Source organism: Corythoichthys intestinalis, chromosome 4 (genome assembly GCF_030265065.1).
Source record: "Corythoichthys intestinalis isolate RoL2023-P3 chromosome 4, ASM3026506v1, whole genome shotgun sequence".
NCBI lineage: Eukaryota > Metazoa > Chordata > Actinopteri > Syngnathiformes > Syngnathidae > Corythoichthys > Corythoichthys intestinalis.
Window position 1 is genome coordinate 38513407 of NC_080398.1, and position 21304 is coordinate 38534710.

A 21304-nucleotide genomic window follows, 5' to 3' on the forward strand; every position below is an offset into this window, starting at 1 on the left:
ATCGATCCAAACAATAAAAATAGAAAAAAAACGTTTAAAAGGGTAAATATATGCAAAACAAAATCTCGACCACTCCTTGATGTCTGCGATTTCTGCATCGCGACCCTTGTTATATTACCATGTTTTACCCATAAAGTCCCCAAAAATTCCAGCTGTGGCCATTCACAGCTGTGTCTTGAAACTCTGTGATACATGCTACATGGGAGTTTTTGGATCAAAACAAGGTAAGTATGCGATAATATCTCGTTAAAGTCATGGCGTCTGTAATGGCGTACCGCGCGCATGCTTTTTTTAGACCGTGACGTCGCATCGTAAAGCAGAAGTAAAGCCGAAGTGGGACATTATAGACCCGCCCTCGCATAGAAATAACGTAATTTGTGCTTCTTTTCGCCGGTAATCTATCAAAAACGAACATGCCGATCACGCATTGCTTTTTTGGAACTTGTAGAAACGACTCTAGACATTACGACACATGAAGGATGTTTTTCTTCATACGTTTCCGGAAACCAAAAACCTCGGGAGGAAAAAATGTGAAGACCGAATCAACTTGCGCGGACTTTAACACCAGCTTGGTGAATCCATTCACGTTTCATATGCAGTAAACATGTTGTTGGGTTGGCATGGTCTTTCAGAGGACAAAGTGGTAAGCCATTTTTAAATTTTTAACTTATTTTTTTAGCGTTACGTTGTGCCTTACTGCTTCTGTCTGACAGTGAATAACCTGAAAAGAATTACAATGGTATCTGACTGCCACTGTTACCGTTTCAGTTATATATATATGTATATAAACAACTTTAGTAAGGGGGAAGTGTAAATAAATAGAATATATAACAAAGACAGGGCTGATGGAAAAGGATAGCTTGTTGAAACAGGAGAATGTCATTGTCAGTCGCGTCGATAAAAAAAGCTAAGGCTATGCTTAGGTTGGCTCGTTTTTTTTCAGCCTTTGACACTCAAGCCATCTCTTTAACTGAACATTTTTATGTTCTTCCACATCTTTGCCAGTGAATTTGGCACCAGGCACATCATTTTCGGAGATCGTTGGTAGGTTTAGCGCTGTAAACATCTCCTTCGTACACGATTTCCATTCATTTCCTATTAGGGACAAACGGTGACTTGTCCCTACTTAGCAACAGTAGCTAATGTCATGAATATTAATGAGCGGAAATGACGTGTTGCTTGCGGTACGCCATTCTGCTCTTGCGTGCTCTCACCTCCAGATAGGGTTTTGGTGTTTAGAAAACATTTTTTTTTTTAAAATGCCCTCATGTTCAAAATTTTTCTTCCCCCAGAAAATTGAGATTTTAAGCTTTCCAATGATGTATCACACATGCATATTGGACAATTTTGAAAGTTTGCTAAATTAGGGCTCTCAGAGCGGAACTTCAAGTCACCTGAGTGTTTTCTGCCATATAATAAAATAAAAATAAAAATAATTTCTTAAGAAATTATTGTAATGATATAAAAATTTGAAGTCAAAATTGTAAGTCCTGATAGGATTTTAATTTGTAGCAGTGTTCAAAATAAATGTGACAATGTGCGTTACTATGTTGATTGAATGACGCGAGAAAAGTCATACACACGGAGAAAGAAGCGCGGGAGTGGGAAGGAGGGAAGAGAGTAGAGCTGTCCCGACTAGTCGACGTTGTCGACGTCATCGATGACGTAAATGCGTCGACGGGCAAAACATACTGTCGACGGATAATGACGGGTTAAAAAAAAAATTACATGCGGATAAAGTTTAGAATGGCAGGCGCTCGCGATACAAGCGGTTGTTACTGGCACCCCCAAGGGGGCCGCTGTTATTTCAATGTGACCGGCGTTGTCAGATTGAGCAAAGAGGAAGAAAGTGGGCGAGCAAGCGAGAGGGAGGGCGCGAGATCGGCGAGTTGGAAAAGTGTGCGGGCCGGGTAGCGCCGAGTTGAGTGGCTTCATCCCCCACTTTTTTGATTTGGTCAATAAAAGTATCCTTTAAGAGCCATCCGACTCCTCTCGGTGTTTTTTATGCACGCCGCCGCCTTCCCGAGGAGGAAATCGGACGAACCCAGACGAACCGACGACAACGAGCCAAGTGAATCGCCGGTGAGGAGTTGAAAACACCGCCAATTTCCAAAAAGGGCAGAGATGGTTACACGTGAAAGCGGCATAAAGCCAAAAAAGCCGACCAGAATAACCAGAGCCTGGAATTATTTCAAGGAAAATATGGAGGGTGCCACTGTGTGTACTCTTTGCTAAACTGAGCTCGTATACCACGGTAGCACGTCGGCTTTAAACGAACACTTGAAGCGCCGTCACCCAAGTATAATTTTCGAAGACAACAAGAAACAACAAGCTAGCGGATTGTAAATCCATACAACTCTATAACGATTTTTTAAATGGAAGTTGCCTTTATGTGCGTCGTATCAACGCGCATTTTATTTAATAAAATAATTAATATAATTATATATTTTTTAAAATTATTATTAAATTTATTAGGATCATGGAAGCTCCCACTTAGGGAAAATATATACATATATCCTGTATATACATAATATAAAAAATATATATGGAAACACCACTGGCCTGCTTACTGTAATCCATAACTGCATATTATAAAGTTTTACATGTAGTAGTATACTATAAAATTAATACTATATACTTAATTTTTGTTACTGTGGGTATGTGTGCCTTTCATTCAAAATAATTGTGGTAATATTTCAGTGTGCCCTCTGCGTTATCTTCAGGTTAAAACAAACAAAAGTTGAACAGTTTTTCCCCCTCCCCAAAAAATGCGGAATGCACACCGGAAAGAGCATCTGAACTCACACAAAGTATTCTGAAAATGATTGTCCGGGACATTACAATTCATTTTGACATTTAGAACAATATAGACAATGACATACCGCAAAAAGAGTAAGAATTGTTTTGACTCCTGTTAAAAAGGTGAAGTCACAGTGTTTCCGTTTACATTTTTTTGCACCATTTAATGCCAGCAGCATTTGACCTTATTGTTTGTGATTTATTATTGATATTTATGTTATTTATCTATACGTTAATAAAGAATTTAGGTGTTCCAAAAATGTTCAATTCAAACGCGATGCTAGGCTAGGTGGCTCCAATACCGTATTGGCCCGAATATAAGACGACCCTGATTATAAGATGACCCCTCTTTTTCAAGACTCAAGTTTGAAAAAAGAATTTTTGAACACCAAATTAATTTTATACAGAAAATAATTACAGTACATCTGAAACAAATGATTATAACAATATATTTGAGGGAAAAAGCATGTTATTATGCCTCATTCAAATCTTAATATCTGAATATGTAAATATGTAAACTAAATTGCAATCACATTCGTAAATGAATGGCTTCTGGTTTTTGAAATATAAATAAACCAATCTATTGTGATAAAACAACAAAATTGCAATAACTGCATTAACCATCAAAGTGAAGTCTAACTGTAACTGTAGTCTTGAAACGAATCTGAATAAGGAAAAACATTGCAATAAAATAATCCAAACTGGGTAAACTCGAGAGTAGCTGAGATCTGTCATGACATAACATCACTTCAATGATATCTGGAGCCATCTAGCGTCGTGAATGGGTATAATGTCTAGACCACGTATATAAGACGACCCCCACTTTTTCAGTGTTATTTCAATGCAAAAAAACACCGTCTTATATTCGGGCCAATACGGTATTTCCTGACTGTAGCCGACAGCCTACGATCTACGCCCACTTAATGCTACACTAGATATTATATGCATATAGGACTAGATGTGAAGTCACAGACTTGGCGGCGTTAGTAAACAACCGCAATCTCAAAGCAGTAGACTTCTCAAAACGGCTCTGTTGTAGTGAATCTTCCTGGCCAACCTAAGTAACTTTTTATCTGAAATACTCCTAAATCAGCAGTCTTGACTTGAATCTATCTTTAAAGGATGGAACAGTGGAAAGTAGGCAAAAAGGGGAGCAATTTTAACAACTTTAATGGTTGACTCTAGTGGGGTCAACAATAATCGATGCGGCGATGCATTCCGATGCGGAGCATGGACGATTCGATTCGATGCGAGCAACAAGCCGAATCGATTCAGCGCATTTTAAAATATATAAGTACGTTCAAAAATCTTCCCTGCGCAATTCCGGTGATGCAATGGATTTTATTTTTATTATTGTCATGTTTCATTTTTTACACACTGCATAACTCTGGTTTTATCCCTTAGATTTTTTTTTTTTTTTTTAAATATAATTTATTAGTCCGACCCGACCCGAACGTGAATGCTTAACATTTTGGGCCCGACCCGTTCAGGTTCGGGCACAAAATCTAACCCTCTAAGAGATAGGACATAACATAACAATGGCTGAAGCGGAGAAAGAGGGAGCAAGAAAGATTCTTGATGCACCTAAGACATTGAAAGCTGACTTCTGGAGACATTTTGGCTTCTATGAGGTTGGTGGGAAACTACCATGTTTAACCCATGAAATCCCCCAAAAATCCAGCTGTGGCCATTCACAGCTGTGTCTTGACACTCAGTGATACATGCGACATGGAGTTTTTGGATCGAAATAAGGTAAGTACGCGATAATATCTCGTTAAAATCATGGCGTCTGTAATCCTTCTCTCGCGTGCTCTCACTTCCAGATAGGGTTTTGCGGATGAAAAAACGTTTTTTTTCTAAAATGCCCTCCTGTCCAAAATTTTTCTTCCCCCAGGAAATTCCGCCATATATATATATATATGTATATATATACATATATGTATATATATATGTATATATATACATATATGTATATATATATATATATATATATATAAGGGCTGCAGCTATCGATTATTTTAGTAGTCGATTAATCGATAAACCATTAGTTCGAATAATCGAGTAATCGGATAAGGAACATGAAAAATTAAATTACCTGAGCTGAGCCTCAAACAGTATAAAAAAAAAATAAATGAGGATCTATGTACAACAAAAGAACAATTGGCTAACTTACATCGCAAAAGTCCGCTAGTTTAAATGCAATTAAATGCTAACTTTTTTAGAAATGCGTTTAACAAATGGTTCAGAGACATATTCCCACCAAAAATGGCTAAATATACCTATAAACTAAATTACGAATGCATTAAAAAAATTTAGCTCAAACAAAATTTAGCTTATGTTGGTCTTAACAGGGAGCACCTGAATTCAGCCATGTAAATTGAGGCAGAATAGAAGGCAGTGTATCCACCCAAATCAATAAAACTAAATGCAAACACTTTCAAAATAAACCATTACAACGTCACTTTAATTAAACAAATACTCGAAGCAGCAAAATTTAATTCGAATATTTTTTTCTGATCGAATACTCGAGTTAATTGATTAATAGTTGCAGCTCTAATATATATTCGCTATTTTGCACTGCTGGTCTACTTCATATAACCTGTTTTGACCATAGTATGTAGAAAGGATACAAACAACTATGACCATACCTGCTGTTTCTGTTGAATTATCAAATATAAAACTATTCAGTCTCATTTTTTTCTGTTGAATGTTTATCCTAACAAGTTGAATAAATAAATATTATCAAGCTTCAAAACGGTTGGTTGAGCATGTTTTGTTGTCAATGGGACATTAATATTACAAATTTCTACAACTATCTAGGGGATTTTTTTTGTCTTTTGGGGTCCAAAATGTTTATTAAAATTGATCAGTGAGGAAAACATCAGTTTGGACATGAACGTTATGGTGTCCTGAAAAATGGAACCCAACCAGGCCATTGTGAACATTTTTTTCTTTGAAATATAAAGAGAACATCAAAGGCATGCAAATCGAACAAAATTGGCCCAGGCCTTAAGACTTTTTAGGACCCCCGCAGATACCCTGGATCATAGTTTTAGTTTGAGTATCTGCCGATCCCGATATTTCCCGCTCCGATTGCTTTTTTTTTGCTCCCGATTCAATTCCAATCATTCCCGATAATTTTTCCTGATCATATACATTTTGAACATTACAGAAAAAAATGAATAAAACTCGGACGAATGTATACATTCAACATACAGTACATAAGTACTGTATTTGTTTATTATGACAATAAATCCTCAAGATGGCTTTTACATTATTAACATTCTTTCTGTGAGAGGGATCCACGGATAGAAATACTTGTGACTTTGTGTATTGTGACTAAATATTGCCATCTAGTGTATTTGTTGAGCTTTCAGTAAATGATACTGGAGGCATGCCCCAATGCATGATGGGAAGTAAAACCATGACTGTGCGTCGTGCTACCAATGGATATATCTTCTCTGCTTTGGGAAATAAGGTGTGAAGACAATAATCTATTGCCTCCTTGCTTCCCCACATTGCTTCCCATTATATTTCTAATCATAGGGAGAGGAATTGCAAGGTATTAGCCAATTGAAGAAAAGCTTCAAAAGGCTGCCAAAGTTCACTCTACTCATGTTGCGCTGCGTTTTATCTCTCTATAAAGGTAAAGCGGTGCGACTACATATTGAGTGCAACAATGAGTGAGAGGATCGTGCAGCTTATATATTAATAGCGTTAAGTATTTTAACGTGACTTGCCGACGTTGTCGGGATATTTTTGATAACCCTACGTTAAGCCTAAACTAAAGACTCTGGGTGAGTGTAATATATTATGTCTGTAACGTTAAATACAATAAGAAAACGATTTTATTAAAAAATATATATTAGGGCTGTCAAACGAATAAAATTTTTAATCGAGTTAATTACAGCTTAAAAAGTAATTAATCGCAATTAATCGCAGTTCAAACCATCTATGAAATATGCCATATTTTTCTGTGAATTATTGTTGGAATGGAAAGAGAAGACACACGACTGATATATACATTCAACATACGGTACTTAAGTACTGTATTTGTTTATTATAACAATAAATCAACAAGATGGCATTAACATTATTAACATTCTGTTAAAGCGATCCATGGATAGAAAGACTCGTAGTTCTTTAAAAAAAAAAAAATGTTAGTACAAGTTTTTTAATTTTTTAAGAAATTTTATATTAAAACCATTCTTAATGTTTTCATTTTAATAAAATTTGTAAAAATTTTCAATCAAAAAATAAACTAGTAGCCCGCCATTGTTGATGTCAATAATTAGTTACACAATACACTTATGGGAGCTGAGGCCTATAAAATCAGTTGCACCCAAGCGCCAGAAGAGGGCGGCAAAACTCCATAGACTCAACAAGTGAGCGTTTCACTGCACTGTCATTTAGATCTGTCTGAGCGAGCCATCTGCGTTAATTGTAGAGCTGAAACGAGTACTCGAGCAACTCGAGTAATTCGAGTTTAAAAACTGATCCGAGTAATTTTATTCACCTCGAGTAATCGTTTATTTTGACAGCTCTACGCATCACGTTTTGCTCGGACTACTTTTAATGCGGGACAATGCGCTGTCACGTGCGGAGAGGAAGAAGAAAATAAAAAACTTACTGCAGCCGACAGCCGCCACAAACGACGCCGACGTTGCTAAATACTAACCCGCAAGATGCTACGTTGGTACAGGTAGCGTCTGATGCGTCTCATAGAGATCACATGTATGCTGAACTAGATGCGAAATGACAGACTCGGCCGCGTCTGGGGAGCGTTAGTAAACAGCCGCCATCTTAAAGCAGTAGAGCGCTAAGCGCTAATAAAGAGCGCTAAGCGTTAATAAATAAGATTAACGTTACTGTTGCTACTAGCTCACGTAACGTTAGCCCTGCGGAGGGCTAGGTTTCAATTAATTATGACCACTGTCGATGTGTGGCTAAAGTGTCTTACATACAGGCTTTAACTTAACATAGCATTGTGGAGTGATGAGGGTGTAAAATAAAAACTTAATCATGCTAACTATCAATTTTAGCTCAGTAGTCATTGCTGGATAAAACACCAAGTAGCACTGGTCCCTAATGTGCTCCAATACAGCCTGTATCATACATTTATTTTGAACACTGCAAAAACTCAAAACCCTATCAGGACTTACAGTTTAGACTAACTTAAAACTTAACCAGAACTTAAAAATGGCTTGACACAAAGCGAAATTCAATTGAAACACGTGGGAAAAAATCTGAACTTTTAAGTGATGTGTGTTATCAAGCGTAACGGCATTTTTAGGTAAGAAATATATATATATATATATATATATATATATATATATATTTTTTTAAATAAGATCTGAAAGTTTTTTGAGTGAAAGCAGTGAATTAGTCTTTTTTTAAAATTCTAGTTACATCTGAGATGCAATTGTTGGCTGTTTTCAACAATATACATCGAAAATAAAGACATTGATTGACTGAAAATCGTTCAAGATTAGATGAAATGTCTTGTTTTCTCATGTATCTTTATAATTGCTCTTCACCTAAAAATATATTTGTTTTATCCGATTACTCGATTAATCGATAGAATTTTCAGTCGATTACTCGATTACTAAAATATTCGATAGCTGCAGCCCTAGTTAATTGTGTCAAATATTTTAACGTGATTAACCCTTTAAGGTCTGGGCCTATTTTGTCTGATTTTGCATGCCTTTGAAGTTGCCTTTATATTTCAAAGACAGAATTGTTTACGATGGCCTGGTTTGGTCCCTTTTTTTGTGACACCTTGAACTTCATGTCCAAACTGTTGTTTCCTTCACTGACCGATTATAAATCATAATTTTGGGCCCAAAAAGACCAAAAATTCCAAAATCGTTTTGTCAAAATTTTTAATATTGATGTCCAATTGACAACCAAACATGCGTAACGAACCGTTTTGAAACTTTGTAATATTTATTCAACATGTTAGGATGAACATTCAACCAAAAAAATTTAGAATAAATAGTCTTTTATTTGACAATTCAACATAAACAACAGGTATAGCCATAGGCGTTTTTTGCATTTATACATGCTCTAGTCAAAACAGGTTATATACAGCAGACCAAACAGTGAAGAACAGTGAAAAAATATACCATCTAACACAAAAAGTGTTTAGAGGCCATCTCTTTATGAGTTTAGGTATTGCGGCCCATCACCTGATGAAAACTATGTACACACAATCAAGCTTCTTGAACACACATTTATATACACAAATTGAGAAGACTGATTGTGGGAAAAAAAAAATATATATATATAACATTGGGGAAAAAAGTATTTTCAAAAATATTTACAATAAACAAGTTAAATTTTTTTCAGGCATGCCACTCCGAAAAGCAGTTTCGTCCTGGAATTAGACACAGGGCTACATCACAGCCCACACTTCCATGGGGTGTCGGTCCTCTTTCCACCCTTCCATTTTCATTTCACTTTACTTTCATTGTCACTATAAATGTACATGAAACAAAAGTCAGTATTTATGAAAATAATAAAGTATAAAATAAAAATATATACAGCAATAAATAATAATGGAAATCTATATGTATGACAATAGAAAGAATACCGTAGCTGAATATGTGCTCCATCCCTAATCTTCATATAGAAAGAAGACCACAAATTATACTTTGATCTGATATGCACATTTTATTATTACATACACAAACACGCACTTATATTGCATCAAAATTAACTTTGTCTTGCAATATCAAAAGAAACTTTTACAGCATTAAAAAAAAAAAAAAAAAAAGTGAGTTGGCTTACCTCTGCTCGTCGATGGCGTCACCCACGTGTTCAAATCCGTCACTATCTTCACTCGAGGACTCTTCCGAAGAAGACGATGATGACGAATTTGGACCACCCTCTTCCTCAAGTTGATCAAAAAGCACAATTGCTTGCGCTAAATTTAGTTTTCTGTTCATCCTCAAAGTCACACAAAGTCGCTCGCTCGCTTGCTTGATTCAAACGGCCGTCGCTCGCCCCCTCGCTGCTTCAGAACACTCCTGCCTCTCGTTCGGTGGAACCTCGCACGGCAGTTATATTTATAAAAAAAAAAAAAACTCATTTTCTGCTTCCACTGTGACTTCGAAAGGGTTCGTTTGATTTGTGTTTTTTTCATGGAGCTTCCGTTTTGAAAAAGGACAAGAAATGATGGAAATATAGACATAAACAAATGATCCATGCAGCGTTTTAATGTTTTTTTGAGAGGACAATAAAACTATAAAACTTAAATGACAATATCTCACGTTTTAGTTGGTCGATTGACTTCAAATAACAACGAGAGTAAACCGCAACTTCCGCACTTTAAAACGAGACCAACCAACGGCATGTGGGTGACGTAATTAAAACGCGAGGGTGCTTCAAAGACGACGTGCGCTGAGGACGCGACGGCGCGTCCTTCGACTCTCAAGGGTTAATTAAAAAAATTAATAAACGCCCGTTAATGCGATAATTTTGACAGCCCTAATATATATATATATTAAAAAAAGGCATGGCTGATATTTTTTTGCCGATTCCGATACTTTGAAAATGACGTGATCGGACCCGATCGATCGGGACATCTCTAATTAAAACTGTTCAGACCATAAGAACACACAGATTCCTATTCTCTGTTTCTAAGCAGCTGAGCAGGACAGGTAAAAAAAAAAAGGGGGGGGGGGGGGGGATTTTTTATGTCTTGTACTACTCATTTTTTTGTTATCATTCTAACTGCTGATTTATTTTTGAAATGTTTTTGATTTGTTTTGTCAGGCAGCTTTTGCGAGCAATGGGCGACCATGTTACCGTTGTCCGTGCAGGCGCTGAGCGGATCGTGCCTTTATATACCTTGCACATTCACCATACTTCAGTCGCAGGACATAAACCTGAATAGCACCTGTGCCGCCATTTGGAGGACAGGCACTTTCTCCTTTACTGACGTGTTCGACTCCAGGCTCACGAGAGAGCAGAGCAGGGCAAAAAACCTCCTGCAGGGAAATGTTGTCGGCAACTTGCTGGTAAGAAGATTGTATTTTATCAAATGAGTGCAGCAAAACTTTTAGGCTTTTTTTTGTGCTTTTTGTCCCGTCCCGTGTCAGGATAAAAACTGTAGCACCATGCTGGAAGGTGTGACGTCAGACCGAACCGGCTCATATTTCTTTAGGCTGGAGTGTGCCAACCCACTTAAGTTCAACTTTGTGGGCTCATACGTTAGCTGGGATGTTCAAGGTCAGAGATCTTCTACTTCTGCGCTGTCCATCACCCGTGGGTTTATAACCTCTTGTTCTTTTGCGATGTTGCAGACTCACCACCCCAACCCACTATCACCCGCAGCACTAAAGTGGTCATTGAGGGTGATGCGCTGGATTTAAAGTGTCAGGCGCCAGTTCGTTGCCCGACATTGCCACCGCTCTTGACGTGGGTGCCGCAGTTAGGCACTGTCACTGAGGCGGTGGAGGCAGAAGCCTCAGCGGTCATGACTTTTAAAGCCACTTATCAACACCACAATGTCAGAGTGACTTGCAACGCCATCTACAGGAGGCAAGCGGGACTCTCTGAGCTTGCCACGGAACGTTCGTTGACGCTTCAAGTTTTCTGTGAGTTATTTAATGAAGACACTTAATTGAATTACCTTACTGGCCCGAATATCAGACGATGTTTTTTGCATTGAAATAAGACTAAAAAAGTGGGGGTCGTCTTATATTCGCGGTCCAGACGTTATACCCATTCACGACGCTAGATGGCGCCAAATATCATTTGAAGCAATGTTCTATCATGACAGATCTCAGCTACTCTCAAGTTTAACCAGTTTGCATTATTTTATTGCAATGTTTTTCCTTATTCAGATTTGTTACAAGACTACGTTACAGTTAGACTTTCCTTTGATGGTTAATGCAGTTATTGCAATTTTGTTGTTTTATCACAATAGATTGGTTTATTTACATTTCAAAAACCAGAAGCCATTCATTTACGAATGTGATTGCACTTCAGTGTACATATTTAAATGTTCAGATATTAAGATTTGAATGAGGCAAAATAACATGCTTTTCTCTCAAATATATTGTTGTAATCATTTGTTTCAGATGTACTGTAATTATTTTCTGTATAAAGAGCTAATTTGGTGTTCAAAAAGTCTTTTTTAAAAAGTATTTTTTTTAAATTGAGTCTTGAAAAAGAGGGGGTCGTCTTATAATCAGGGCCGTCTTATATTCAGGCCAATACGGTATTATTATTTTTATACCTACACTGCAATATCTTCATTTAATTTAATAAGAATAATTTTCAAAACCACATGCCCTAAAAAAATACAGTCAATAAGTAAAAAATTAAGTCTTTAAGCATATAACGTCAAAATGAAAATTTTCCGTTAAAATATTGTTTTATCCATGTAATTATTTCATATTTTCGTGACAATTTTAATGCAATTAATATACAAATACAATACAAATTCCATATTAAATTAAATTTTTTTTTTTTTTTTCCTTCAATTTTTTTAATGGGTTATACTGTATATTTATATGAGTTGTTTATTTAATGCAGACACTGAATTGGATTAATATTATTTTTATACCTACACAACAATATCTTTATTTCATTTCATAAGAATAATTTTCAAAACCACATGCCCTTAAAAAATACAGTCAAGAAGTAAAAAATGAAGTTTTTAAGAATCTAACATGTCAAAATGAAAATTTTCCGTTAAAATGTTGTTTTATTCATGTATGTATTTCATATTTTCGTGACAATTTTAATGCAATTAATATACAAATACATTACAAATTCCATATTAAATAAAAAAAAATAAAAAAAATCAGTTTTTTTTTTTTTTTTTTTATGGGTTATACTGTATATGTATAAGAGTTGTTTATTTAATGCAGACACTTAATTGGATTAATATTATTTTTATACCTACACTACAATATCTTCATTTGATTTCATAAGAATGATTTTCAAAACCACATGCTCTTAAAAATTATAGTCAAGAAGTAAAAATGAAGTTTTTAAGCATCTAACGTGTCAAAATGAAAATGTTCCGTTAAAATTTTGTTTTATTCATGTATTTCATATTTTCGTGACAGTTTTAATGCAATTAATATACAAATACATTACAAATTACATATTTAATTTTTTTTTTTTTCCCTTCAATTTTTTAAGGTCTATACCAGACATTTCCAAAGTCCGGCCCGGGGGCCAAATGCGGCCCGTGGTCAAATTTCATCTGGCCCCCAGCCTCTGTCATAAAATCAATAACGTCTGGCCCGCACACAGACTTAATAAATTGGTCAGCAGTACTGCTACCAGCATATGAAGTAGCTTACACACTAAATGCTGCTCCTCATTTACCCACTAAAAGGCAGCAGCACTCTAAGCAACATTACCCCGCGTTAACTTTTATTCCCAATTTCTAAAATGGTGACAATCAACAAAAAAAAGAAAGTCGACTGTGACGGCCGACGCTTCAAGGATAGGTGGAAATTGGACTACTGTATTTCTCCTCTAAAATATGCAACAACTGTGTCTGCGTCATTTGCAAAGAGACAGTCTTTGTTTTTAAGGAGTTCAATGTGAGGCGATATTAACAAACAAGACATGCTGACATGTGCTAAAAGATTACAGGGAAGATACGTAGCGAGAAATTGAAGCAACTTGAAGCTAGTTTAAATTTACAGCAGCAGTTTTTCGCAAGAGCCCGAGAGTCTAAAGAGAACACCACAAAGGCTAGTTGTGAGATTGTTGAAATAATTAATTTAGGGCTGTCAAACGATTAAAATTTTTAATCGAGTTAATCACAGCTTAAAAATTAAATAATCGTTACTAATCACAATTCAAACCATCTCTAAAATATGCCATATTTTTCTGTAAATTATTGTTGGAATGGAAAGATAAGACACAAGACGTATATATACATTCAACATACTGTGCGCATGCGGACCGGACACAGACAAACGCGCTGGCCCTCAACGGCTTCCATATGCTTTTGCGTACCAATGGCTGACCACTGTATTTGCGGCGGACACGAGAAAATCACTTTCTCTCGGCCCCACTGAGTAATTATTTCCGTGATCCCCACCCCCGTCAAAAGACAGACAGACGACAGAGACATCACCGGAGCTACCGAAAAAAAGGACTTTTGCTGAAAAGTGACTGCAGGAGGTAACATGGCTAGAAGCAAATGATGCTCGCATGGAAATGTGGTGCAACATTTGCCGTGAGAATCCCAATGTCGCTATTAAGAGCAGCGCATTTTATGTAGGGTCAAAGAATTTTAGCCATCCAAACTTTGAAAAGCACGAAAAAAACAGAGCATGTGGCAGTTAAGCAAACTATCGATGTCAGATAGGACCCCACTCGCCCTATGGACAAGTGGCGGAATAAAGTTATTGTAGAACAGCGCCATGCGCTGACAAACGTGTTTTTGCTCGCATTTCACGAAGCTAAACATGCACGTTCAATGAGCTCTTATGAGGAGGACATCCCACTTTTACAAAGGCTTGGAGTTAATGTGAGAGCCGCATATGAATGCGCTTTATTTTGAATTAGTGCTTTTATGTTTATTTCTTTACATTTCACTTCAAAGTAATGGCAATTTTGTTGTGCCAGTTGATGTTAATCAAGCGTTAATTGTTTATATAATTAATTAAAGGTAATTGGCTCTAAGTAAAGCTTGTCATAATTTTATCGCATCAGGCGGGTCGGCTCTCAAGCTCAATGAGGACCAAGTCACATCTCCAGGTCCTCCTCTGAGAACCTGGGCAAAAAAATTATGTGCACCCCTGATTATAACAATAAATCAACAAGATGGTATTAACATTAACATTCTGTTAAAGCGATCCATGGATAGAAAGACGTGTAGTTCTTAAAAGATAAATGTTAGTACAAGTTATAGAAATTTTATATTAAAACCCCTCTTGATGTTTTCTTTTTAATAAAATTTGTAAAATTTTCAATCAAAAAATAAACTAGTAGCTCGCCATTGTTGATGTCAATAATTACACAACGCTCATGGTGCTGAAACCCATAAAATCAGGCGCACCCAAGCACCAGCAGAGGGCGACTAAACACCAAAAAAACAAGTAACAAGTGGACATGACACTGTGCTGTCATTTTAATCTCTTTAAGCGGGGCATGTGCGTTAATTGCGTCAAATATTTTAATTTAAAAAATTAATTACCACCCGTTAATGCGATAATTTTGACAACCCTAAATTAATTTAAAAAATAATAATAAAGCAAATGTGACACACAGAATGGCTTGCTAAAATTTGCTTAAATATATTGTTCTACGTAAAGGCCAGGGTCGGCCCTGCACATTTTTACCCCACCAAATCTGGCCCCCTTTGCAAAAAGTTTGGACACCCCTGGTCTATACTGTATATGTATAGGAGTTGTTTATTTAATGCAGACACTTAATTGGATTAATATTATTTTTATACCAACACTACAATATCCTCATTCAATATCGTAAGAATAATTTTCAAAACCACATGCCCTTAAAAAATACAGTCAAAAAGTAAAAAATGAAGTTTTTAAGCATCTAACATGTCAAAATGAAAATTTTCCGTTAAAATTTTGTTTCATTCATGTAAGCGTTTCATATTTACGTGACAATTTTAATGCAGTTAATATACAAATACATGACAAATTCCATTTTATTATTATTTTTTAAAATAATTTTTAAATTTTTAAGGGTTATACCGTATATGTATATGAGTTGTTTATTTAATGCAGACACTTAATTGGATTAAAATCATTTTTATACCTACTCTACAACATCTTCATTTAATTTCATTAGAATAATTTTCAAAACCACATGCCCTTAAAAAAATACAGTCAAGAAGTAAAAAATGAAGTTTTTAAGCATCTAACATGTCAAAATGAAAATTTTCCATTAAAATTTTGTTTTATTCATGTAAGCATTTCACATTTTCTTGACAATTTTAATGCAGTTAATATACAAATACATTATAATATCCATATTAATTTTTATTTTTTTTTTTTTATTTTTAAATTATATTAAGTGTTATACTGAATACTCCAAATGTCTTTTTTTTAATTGAATGGAAGATGAATGAATGAATTTCATCTTTTATGATCACAAAACATTTCCATTAAAAAAAAAAAAAAAAACTACACTAAATTAAACAACGAGTTTTTGAAATTCAACAACAAAAAATGATAAACAAACATCCACAGTATGTTTAAGGGGAAGTTCAGGATTTTTTAGATTAGGCTAAATCTTGAAGTTAGCGGGGGTTTAATTAGTCGGTGGATTTGATTCCAACCAATTTCGTGCAGTTTGGTAGATATTTGTTGGTTTCGGGGCTCTGGAGTGGCTAAGCTAGCGCAAGTCAGTGGTCCTGTCTTGCGAGTATCGGATTAAGTAATTAATATTAGCTGTCACTATAAAATAAATTTAAAAAGAACATACAGTTTATAACATCAAAAACTTCATAATGTATCGTTCATTTGCTATTTGTTGTGTTCAGATGGTCCAAAAGACACAACTGTGAGCTACGCCAGCCCCGCTATTGCTGACATGCTGCTCACGTTGACCTGCGAGAGTAACGCCAACCCACAGCCTGATTATTCGTGGTACCAGGGGGACGGCGAGCAGCTGAGGCAGGTGTCACCTGGAAAGCAATACAACATCAGACTCAGAGAAGATGAGCCCACTATCTACTGCAAAGCGCGCAACCTACTCGGAGAGCAAAACTCGTCCGTCACCATCGATGTTCAATGTGAGTCAAAATGGAAGTCATTTTCGTGATCGTGTTTCAGTGACTGACCGCAACAGACGTCCAGTTCATTTGAACAGGACAGGATTTTTGTTTTTGGACAAAAATACATACTAGTCTTCGTCATATTTCAGTAATTTCAAAACAAATTTTGTTTAGTTTTTGTCAACAATTACTCAAAAGGTTTTCCGTCCGTAAACTTTAAAAGTTTTAGTCCATAAATAAATAAATAAAAGGTTTCCAACTATTTCGAACGAACATTGACAGACAAGCACATGTCGTAGCATCTACAAGGACAACGCAAACTTGGTGATAAAACACACCCAGCAGGGAAACAGTACATTATTTTTTTTCAATTAAATAAACTCACCTGGACGCCATGAACTGTATGCAAACAGTTTTCCAAGAGTTTACGACGACACTCACCATGCTAAATGCTAATGCTAACGCTATGCTAACGCTACAAGTTTCATTTAATGTGTGATGATCACTCAGCACAGTCCTTTAAGGCTAAAGTAACATGGCAAATCTAGCCAAGATGAGAAAACAAAAGTTACCAATATGCACCTATCATGTGTTTCACAAAATGCAAGTCTGGAGCCTAGCGAGAACACCGGTGAGTAACCGTGTGTGTGGGGTTTGGGCGGCTCAGCACGTCACATGATTGACATGACCAGACACTGTGTGCTACGATGCATGCTAACTACTAGGGCTGCACCTATCGATTATTTTAGTATTTGATTAACCGATGAACTAGTTCGAATAATCGAGTAATCGGATAAGGAACATCAAAAATTAAAATACCTGAGCTGAGCCTCAAACGGTATTAAAAAGGATCTATGTACAACAAAAGAACAATTGGCTAACTTACATAGCAAAAGTGGGCTAGCTTAAATGCTATAAAATGCTAACTTAAAAAAAAATGCTCTTAACAAAAGGTTTAAACACATACTCCCACAAAAAAAAACGGCTAAACATATCTATAAACGAAATTACGAATGCATTGAAAAACATTAGCTTAAACAAAAACAGCTTACGTTGGTCTTAACAGGGAGCAGTTGGATTCAGCCATGTGAATTGAGATAGACCAGAGCTCAGTGTATCCACCCTAATCAATAAAAGTAAATGCAAACACTTTCAAAATAAACCATTACGACGCCACTTTAATTAAACGAATACTCGAAGCAATAAAAATTAATTCGAATATTTTTTTTCTTATCGAATACTCGAGTTAATCGATTAATCGTTGCAGCACTACTAACTACACATACAATAAGAAAATGTCACATTCTGTGTGTGAATTTCTATCTCGTTCTCGTCTCGTCAGACGAAAACTGGCCTTCGTCTTGTCATATTTGAGTCTTGTAAGACACGTTTTTAGCTCATCATCATGAAAAACTAGTTCGTCGGCGAAATATTTTCGTTATCGTCATCGTTGATGAAAAAAAACACTGCTTAAAGGTCCGTTAGCTGCCATTGGCAGCGCAAGGCATCCAAGTGCCAATGAAAGTGCCAATGAAATAAATGTTTTTTACAGGAAGATAAGACTTTCAACCTTTTCGAAATGGAAGTGATCATTCACAATTTACTGAATCCGACGTCTATCGAGTTCATTTTTTTGAATAAATCTACTGGTTTACAAGATTTATTTTTGCTACAACAGTCCCTCCCAAGAACACGACCGTGCTGCTGGAGCCACCTAGTCCCATCTTGGAGGGCAACCGAGTGGTCCTGCTCTGCCAAAGCCGAGCCAAGCCACCCATCAGAAGCTTTAGCTGGTCCAAAGACGGCAGAGAGGTGGAATTGGCATTCAATGATCGCCTGACACTGAACGCTGCCCAGCCTGAACATGGTGGCCTTTATATCTGTACAGCCCAAAATGCGCTGGGAACGGCATCATCCAACGCCGTTCTGTTGGACGTGCAATGTAAGTCGTTCGTTAGCTGTGAGCAGCTACTGATGTGCCACTCACCATTAATATTTTGTTTCAGATCCTCCCAAGAACACTTCGGTTTCTGCATCGCCTCCCGGCTCTTTGCCCGACGGCAGCGCCGTCACTTTAAAATGCAACGGAGTGGCCAACCCGATGGTCATTGACGTCAAGTGGTACCGAGTAAACAGTGGCGTGACGACGTCGATCGGCTCAGGCCGGGAGATCACTTTCAATGTTACCAAGTTGTCCTGGGATAACTATTATTGTGAAAATCAAAACATTCATGGAGTCCAGACAGCCCGGCCCATCACCATCGATGTCACATGTAAGCAATAGGTTAATTTTTCTATTAATTTTGGGCCATTTCGAGGTCATTCCATTGATGACGCAAGATGCCGAATCCCTTTTGATTGGGAGGGGCAAATTGCATTCTACACGACTAAAACTAAAAGTATTCCACGGTTTTTCAATTTTTCATGATTTTTCGCGATGTTATTTTGTTTGGCAGGGGGTGTACTGTGCATTTTGTGTTTTGCAGTTTTTCAAAGTTTTGGCATTTTTTCCCGAAATTTTTGCAGTTAGCCATTTCCTCAGTGTTTTTCATTTTTTCAATGTTTTCAGTTTTTTTCCCCCTAGATTTTGTTATAATTTTTGTGTTTTTTAAATTGATTTTAGGCAGTGGCGTCACCAGGGGGTGGCCACGGCCACTCCTATAAATTGGTTGGCCACCCCACTTGCCAGTATATTGTTAGATAGTTGAAGCATCAGTCAGGCCCGGATCTAGGATTACCCACCAGAGTGAGCACTAAGAAATCTTCAGGGGGCACCCCCAATGCAGGCTTTTTTTTTTACCCTCTGTATTTCTCCTGGCTTGGGACTGGCACAAGTAGGACAATGGCTTGTGTCCTGTTGAGGCTGCATTAATTTTTGGGGGGTTTATTTGTTGTTTTTTTTCCCATTCATCTATCTACTTATTCTCGCAGTCGGCGTAATGTCACGATGACGTCATCTCGCATAGCAAAGTGTCGCCATTTTGAGATGGGGGCACGCACAGGTAAACATCCGTATACAAACCTCTGAAATTGATATATTTCAGCTGTGTTTTGAGTCTTTTTTTCATAAAAACGTCTTAACCATGACTTATTATTATCACGAGTCACTGCCGACAGATGCGAGGAGGCGATACAACTTAAAATTAGCGTGTACTGGCCTGCAAATCTGCCCATACAAAGTCGCAGCTGATAGCTGGATAAACAATCCAAAGGAATTGCCTGCAGTGGAGTTCGGAAACATCTACAACTACCTAATAAAGTCAACCAGTAAGTTGACCTTCATCAATTATGTGGAATATGTACTGTGTGGAACTAAGAAAACTGGTAGTATATACGGAGTGATTATTTCTGCTGTAACCGGTAATTCGCCTCCAAGCGTTACTGTATTTAGCCGTGAACACGTCACGGCAAAATAACCAATTCCCACCAGGCCAATAATCAGAGCAGAACACGGCAGAAAAAAATAACGGTTTGCAAGTCGTCGGTTACGGTAATAATAACCACTGCCTAGTCTATTGAATCCTAGCAGCTAATTGGGGCAACAACAAAAAAAACGATTAAAGTTTATTTACCAGTAATAAAATGTTGGCTGCAAATGTAATTGTGCCTGGATTTAGGTTCCCACTGGCGAGAATGGTCCACGGAACAGTCTTCTTTTACTGTTCCTCAATTGATTGCTTTCAGCCATTTGCTTGTCCTTTTTTTCTCACGAGGAAGAATGAAGAACTTCAAATGCGGCTCCAAACTCTTCCTTGTGTTACAACCCGCAACACGGCAACTTTTAGTCATTCCGACGGGAAAAAAAAGGCTGCAAATAAGACAAAAGTTCAACGCGTTTGTACTACAATGCACGACAGAGCAGCTGCTTGTGACTCGTGTTTTTGCCCCCATATCAATATGGCGACGCTTTGTTGTGGCTGGTGACGTCATTAATGCCCGGATGTCCGACTGCGAGAATGTGTCTGGAGGAGTGAGAGGAAGCACGCGGATAACAAACGAGGTTGGAAAAACAGCTTGTTTTGGTGATTGCTTGTTCAATGTGTGTGAGGATTTGTGGGTCGGTGACAATATTGCTGGCTGAATATAATTGACCTAATCCTCTGGTCAGAGAAGATGCAGCAACTTCAGTTGGTTTGATGAAATTAAATTAAGATTTTTCATTCCTTTGAGCCATTTGAATGCATTTGGACATTAATTTGAAAGTGTGTGGTTTGTGTACCAAAAAGAAAAACATCAATAAACGTATTATAGTGAAATAACATGTACAATTCACAATAAAATGAATTGAATGAATTCCAGCCTAAACTGAACTAGGCGTTATCCAAAAAATGACCACTAGATGTCCACATTGGACAAGCAATGAACCATCAATAATAAATGGCAATTCCCACAAACAAGAAGGCTGCTATAGCTGCAAGCTAAGCACTCGGTAGCTAAATGAATCAGAAAACTACCATCACAATGGACAGCGATCTCAAATCTGAACATTGAATGGGATTAATTTCGGGATGTACCCTTAGCGATCCAATACAGTGCAACTTGTACACATATTATCACGCTCTAGGCGCTACGTTAGCAATGGGATGCTAAGAGCGGAGCTAACGTGCTACGAACTACAAACAATAATAAAGAGTACCGATACAAGCACAAGCATCACATATATGATTGCAGTATACGTGGAGAACATTATAACTTACTTATCGGCCGAGGACGAACTTTTTTTCCTCAACCGCGGTCTTTTTAGAATACTCTGCGCATGTGCAACAACGCAGTTGTCCCAAA

The 21304-nt window shown here is 37.1% G+C and overlaps 2 protein-coding genes across 2 annotated transcripts in view; one reads left to right on the forward strand and one right to left on the reverse strand.

Annotated features, from left to right (window-relative positions):
• LOC130914370 (sialic acid-binding Ig-like lectin 10) overlaps positions 1 to 21271 on the reverse strand; it is an 88430-nt gene extending 67159 nt beyond the window's left edge. The window contains exon 1 of the mRNA XM_057833485.1: positions 21220 to 21271. The gene's annotated coding sequence lies outside the window, so the exon portion shown is untranslated. The remainder of the gene's footprint in view (positions 1 to 21219) is intronic.
• LOC130914358 (B-cell receptor CD22-like) overlaps positions 1 to 21304 on the forward strand; it is a 34873-nt gene that overhangs the window by 1635 nt on the left and 11934 nt on the right. Inside the window, exons 3-8 of the mRNA XM_057833464.1 lie at positions 10576 to 10820; positions 10902 to 11031; positions 11106 to 11399; positions 16289 to 16540; positions 18201 to 18464; positions 18529 to 18795. Of these exons, the coding sequence (XP_057689447.1) occupies positions 10576 to 10820; positions 10902 to 11031; positions 11106 to 11399; positions 16289 to 16540; positions 18201 to 18464; positions 18529 to 18795 (1452 nt within the window). The remainder of the gene's footprint in view (positions 1 to 10575; positions 10821 to 10901; positions 11032 to 11105; positions 11400 to 16288; positions 16541 to 18200; positions 18465 to 18528; positions 18796 to 21304) is intronic.